Here is a 6,035-nt window from a genome sequence, read left to right on the forward strand (position 1 = left end):
TTATAAAATTCTGAAAATTGAATATTGTAGAGTGATTATAGATAATCACAGTAGATATTAATCCAAAGCTTAGTCAGAAGAAAGTTATTTGCGTTGCGATCTTAGAGTATATATACTACTGTAATATATACTCTAAGGTTGCGATCATGCGATCACAGGTTGCGATGTTTGATTAAGTTAAATTTAAGAATACACTTACTTTATGTACGGTCTATGAAACCGTTTTAAGCAGATAAAATAATTATTAAGTTATAATATAACCAAGAAGCTTATATCCACCTTGTATCTAATACACTCACAGAATACACTGGAGATTTCAGTATGATCATTAACTTGTAACAAGAAAATATGACGCTGAATGACGCCTGTATGTTTTTTATCCCTTTCACACCTAACTTGGCAAGTTGGTGTGAAAGGGATAAAAAAATATATAGGCGTCATTCAAGGTCATATTTTCTTGTTACAAGTTAATGGTCATACTGCAATCTCCAGTGTATTAGATATAAGCTTCTTGGTTACAACCAAGAAGCTTATATCTTAGCCTTGGGAAAACTTCGTATTAACAGTGGCAATACCAAGTTAGGTGTGAAAGTGATAAAACACAACAATTTTCTTGTTACACGTCAAATGTTCATACCGAAATCTCCAGTGTATAAGATATAAGCTTCTTGGTTACAACTTAATGGTCATAGTGCAATCTCCAGTGTATTAGATTAGATATAATCTTCTTGAATATAACTTAATCTATTGATCTATGATTTATAGTTTGTCAATATATTACTTACTCTGTATTTTGTGTTGTCATTTTGGTCAACCCGTCAACCGCTACTCGGTGGAAGCGGCAGCCGTCAAGGTTTGAAACCGGCTATTTGTAAAAATTCTCTCGATAAGTTTATTTTCATAGAGGTAATAAATACGGAAAACAATTATTAAAAGTATTTGTTTTTTTAAATTGGTATTGGTTTTCGATTTATCATTTGAATATAAATTTGTGATAACCGTTTTGGTTAGCTTTACGCCAATGAAATCAAAATGGCGGGTAAAGCTTTGTTCAACTAGGAAATAGGTTTATTTTCGGTTTTGACTTTAAAAACTACTATTATTAGGAGTTAATTATAATAATTTTATTGATCTCATAATTTTAATAAGTAAGTTTCAGCACCTTTCTTTCAAATAATATTGTTCACTCTACTCAAACAATGTGATTTTTGTTTTTTTTTTTTCTATTTATCAACATGTATTTATTAAATATTTTAGTATTAGTATGGCAGATAAAAAAAAGGACGGAACTGAGCCTGAAGGAGAAGAAGAATTTTCTGTGGAAAAAGTATTAGATAGACGCGTAAAAAATGGAAAGGTAAAACTTAACCCTAGATATATTTACATAATGTTTTATGATACTTATCCATATAAATTTATGTTTCTCATAATTAAACTTGGAATGGGTTGACTTTAGAAACGTGCGGCACGAATTTCGGCGCGATTTTAATTTTTATCGATCGATAATGATGCCCCGAAACATACATTAGCGGCTTTTCGTGCGGAAACGTGTAATTACAGAGAAATGTTTTTTTTAATTTTTGAGATTATGTTCAAAATTGTTTGAGTTACATTGACAAAACTACAAGAATTGTGTTTGAAAGAGATAACAAATGTCTTAATGTACATATTAAAAACCATAGTTCATTCAAAAGCATGTTGCTGAGGGGACAACAATTCATACGGGTTATTGGCGAGCATATGATTGTTTGGGGCAATATGGGTATGTTCATAAAAAGTTAATCACTCAGACCCAGACAACCCATTTGTTGCCTCTGACCCATTTGAGTCTCAGTGGCATGTTGTAAAAAGATTTTTTAAAAAAGATAACTATAACCACCCAGCAAACTTCGGTGATAATATTATAGAATATGTGGAGACGATGGGTGGAAAAAAATAAAATGGATCCATTCATTGCCATTGTAAATTGTATCAAACATGTATACAAGATTTGAAAAATAATTATTATTTAAAAAAAATGTTTTTATTGTATGTATATTGCACACAAATTGTTAATCACAGAACGAATCAGTCCACCCCGATTCCACGTGGTACTTGTCTGTCATACACTAGAGTGTATTAAAAAAGTCGGAGGCGCGGAGGAGCGTGGCGCCCGCGTGTGCTGAGGAGCAGGCAGAGTCAAGCGAGCCGGAGTGGCTGAGGCTGGTCGCCAATGGCGACCAAAAAGCCGAAGCTACGAAGGCGAGTGAAGACTCTTGCCTGCAACGAGGTACACGGGGGCAAGCGCCACGTTCTGCAGCGCCGGAGCAGTCAAGAAAGCCCATAATCTTCGTTATATTTCTAACTACATCACTACATAGTATAAAACAAAGTCACTTTCTCTATCCCTATGTCCCTTTGTATGCTTAAATCTTTCAAACTACGCAACGGATTTTGATGCGGTTTTTTTTAATAGATAGAGTGATTCAAGAGGAAGGTTTTAGTATATAATTTATTAGGTTTAAGTCAAAGCGGGCGAAGCCGCGGGCGGTAAGCTAGTATAAATATAATCTCAAAAAAAATTTATAAAAAAATAGAAGGGGGGGTTTCCTCACCCCCCCACTTTATAGGGGGTCTCCCCTTACCTCCCCCCTCCCTTTCCCTCCCCTTCCCCCCCTTAATTCGTGCCGCAAATTTCTAAAGAAATACCCTTGGAATTAATTTCAGGTGGAATATTTTCTGAAATGGAAAGGCTATAGTGATGAAGATAATACATGGGAACCAGAAGAAAATCTCGATTGCCCTGACCTCATACAAGCTTTTGAAGAGGCAAGAAAGAAGAAGGAAGCTGGTAATTACTTTTCAGTTTTCGCCTACTTTTGTACTTCTGAAAAAAGCTTTGAAATGATGTATCATGTAACAGACTGGTACAGCATGTTAAATTGATAATGTAATTATATACAATAAGGAATTCAGGATTAAGGCTCATTGCAAATAAATTTAGTCTGAATTAGATGAAAGGTAACAAGTCGTTTTCATATGAAATGTGAGAATTTAATAACTAAATAATTAATGTGTTGATTATATTATCCTTAATTTTAGAGGGAAAGAGTGCCCTAAAAATTGACAAAGATACAAAGAAAAGAAAATCTGCAGCAACACCAGATCTGAAAGGTGCTAAAAAAAGTAAAAGTGATGATAAAAAGGCCTCTGGTTTTGATCGAGGCTTGGAACCTGAAAAAATTATTGGTAAGGTTATATTTAAAACATGTTATTATTTATTTTCATGACATTGAATTATATACTGACAGGGAATATTAATCCCTTTTTTTAAAGTTATCATCACATTTTAAATCTGTTAGAAAGTCTTGTTTCTAAATGTACAATACTAGCATAAAATCACACAAGAAATTAAAGCATGTAAAGCAACTTCATCTATACTTATAATAAATCTGTAGAGAGGCCAATTCTGTACATGAAATATATGTATTTAAAAAAAAACTATGAAGGGGTGATAAGGGATCGCTACTGATGCCAAAAATGCAATCAGTAAAATTTTTGTCTGTCTGTCTGTCTGTCTGTCTGTCTGTCTGTATATTCGTTATAGAAACAAAAACTACACGACGGATTTTAACCAAATTTGGCACAATTATTCTTCATACTCCTGGGCAGGTTATAGTAAAAGAATCATGTAAATCGGTGTAGAAACACCAAAGTTATACATGAAATACTCTTATAAGTCATCGCGCGAGAATACAGAATCATGCCATAAGGATTATTTTTGTGTATCAGTTGCCGCGTTCGACGCGCTTCGCGGCGGGAGCTATAAAAACTTAAAAAGGCGGCGGGTTTGCACCCGTTTTGCGTTGTCACGGCATCACGTGTGAACGGCTGAACCGATTTCGATAATTCTTTTCTATTATATTCATTGAAGTACGAGGATGGTTCTTATGTAGATAAAACGTAAATATGTACCACGGGCGAAGCCGGGGCGGACCGCTAGTTATATCATAAAATGTGTATTTTATATTCAGTTTTTCTTATGTGTTTTAATTTTCAGGTGCTACTGATAGTAGTGGCGAGCTCATGTTCCTTATGAAATGGCAAGGCACTGATGAAGCAGATTTGGTTCCCGCCAAACAAGCTAATGTTCGATGCCCACAAGTGGTCATACAATTCTATGAAGAGAGGTTGACTTGGCATACGCCCGCACCAGATGAATGCAATAATGATGAATAAGTAATTATTTTTGTATTGCTATTTTTTAATATACAAATAAAAAACAATTGAATCTAGGTTGTACTTCAACTATAAAACTTGTTATGCTTGCTAATAGGATTGGGTTATAAAACATCTTGTATGCTGAAAATATATAATTCTAGTTGTGATTATGCTCATTTTCATTCCATCTCCAGATATTAATATCTGTTTATTATATACTTCTGTATAATAAAAATGCAAAAACATGGTTGTTATTAATTGCAATTACACTTGATACAATATTATGCATCATATTGTATCAAGATGCCATGCTTTTCTATAGTGGTAATATTAATAATATGACAGTTGATTGCATCCCTTAAAATGTACATTTTTATTTAGATTTGCTTTTCATCTTTGGCTAATTTATTCAATATTTTAAAGTCTTGAAGGGTAGTGTGGTAGAAATAGAGGTACTTATTATTAAACTTATTGTTATGAGTTAATTTAAACCATGGAAATAGTTTTTAATATGATGTTTTTATCATGTGATTGAAATAATCTACATTTTTTCAGATTTCATTCCTCTCCAATATATGATGTAAGTAAGTGATCTTCTAAAAGGGACTTATGTTTTAAGTTTATTTGATAATATGTGTTAAGGTTAATTGATATTCCAATAATTGGTACATCAAATGACATGTAAATGTCCGTAATTGTGTTTTAGAAAAGAATAGAGATGCAACTGTGTTGAAAAAGTAGAAAAACTTAAATTTAAGGAATAATAGTGTTATACATAAAATAAGAATGATTAGAATTCATATGTTCATGAAGTACCAATTTGAACCTTTGCTGAAGTGTTAGATTAATGTGACGATCTAAATAGTAATAGCAATAACCATAGAAATCTAAATAACAAGACACTAGAAGTCGTAAGCGCGCGTGACCTTGTCGCCACTCAGGTGACTTTCACAACACCAGCGTGTTTGTCACTGTTCAGTTGCTCTGGAGACGTATGTGTATAAACATGGTGTGTTTCAGCATATCCCATTGCGGAAATTCTTCCACAAGTTGTAATTATACTAATAAAGGAATAATATTTCATCGGTAAATATTTCTTTTTTAGAAATAATGCCGTTTTTCCTTAAAATTATAGTATATTTACAAGTATTACGAGTGTCACCATAGTAATCGAAATAACAATGAATGACACAGTCTACCATTCTTATTATCACGTTTAACACAAATTTCAACCTTATTTCTATGAGTTTATGTTCAAAGTTATATCTATTGAAAATTGACAACTTCTGTTGTAGAAAAGCCGAATTTTTTCGTATTGGAACAAAAAGAAACAAAACGTCTCATATACTTAGGGATGTTATTCTAAAATAAACCTTAAATTCGTGCGTTAGGATACATATTAAAAAGCTTAATTTAATATTTAAGTTAGTTTTCACTAAAATCAAGCTGTCCAATAAAAGGCGTAGTTTACTTGTGTGTACTGTTTAGCTATCGGTTTAAATGTGTTGATTTTGGCGACAGCGGTTTTCATACGAATTATGACATTATAGCACTTCTATGTGTCTTGTTATTTAGATTTCTATGGCAATAACCAAGAAAGAAAATAAGTTAAAATTGGTTGTTCCTTAAATTAAGATAAATTTTTAATAGGTACTTCGACACCTTTGGATTGGAATCTAAAAATATTATTTTATTACATCCAATTGTTCAAGGAGTAATAAATTTTAAGATTGACAAAATTGTCGTTTTTTAAGTGAGCATAAATTAAGTTTACTTACATTCTATGTAACTTGATATATATGGACTATATGGACTATATTATATAAATAAATAGT

General features: G+C 32.5%; 1 protein-coding gene across 4 annotated transcripts; it reads left to right on the forward strand.

The window, feature by feature from the left end:
* The first annotated feature begins 727 nt into the window (after window positions 1–727).
* On the forward strand, window positions 728–5,080 carry LOC149478892 (chromobox protein homolog 3-like). Of its 4 annotated transcripts, none has more exons than XM_089708449.1 (6): window positions 728–853; window positions 1,258–1,357; window positions 2,707–2,830; window positions 3,082–3,228; window positions 4,040–4,218; window positions 4,756–5,080. In XM_089708449.1, the coding sequence occupies exons 2-5, from the start codon at window positions 1,265–1,267 to the stop codon at window positions 4,216–4,218; spliced, it is 543 nt and encodes a 180-aa protein (XP_089564575.1). In that variant the 5' UTR covers window positions 728–853; window positions 1,258–1,264; the 3' UTR covers window positions 4,756–5,080. The 4 variants fall into 4 exon arrangements, with proteins under 4 accessions (XP_089564575.1, XP_089564573.1, XP_089564574.1 ...); XM_089708447.1 differs by having other exon boundaries at window positions 763–906; XM_089708450.1 differs by lacking the exon at window positions 728–853 and adding an exon at window positions 961–1,148.
* Window positions 5,081–6,035: the final 955 nt, after the last annotated feature.

This window comes from Colias philodice, chromosome 21, assembly GCF_061535455.1.
Source record: "Colias philodice isolate Cphi_HAF_F1 chromosome 21, ilColPhil1 Martin Lab GWU primary, whole genome shotgun sequence".
Lineage (NCBI taxonomy): Eukaryota > Metazoa > Arthropoda > Insecta > Lepidoptera > Pieridae > Colias > Colias philodice.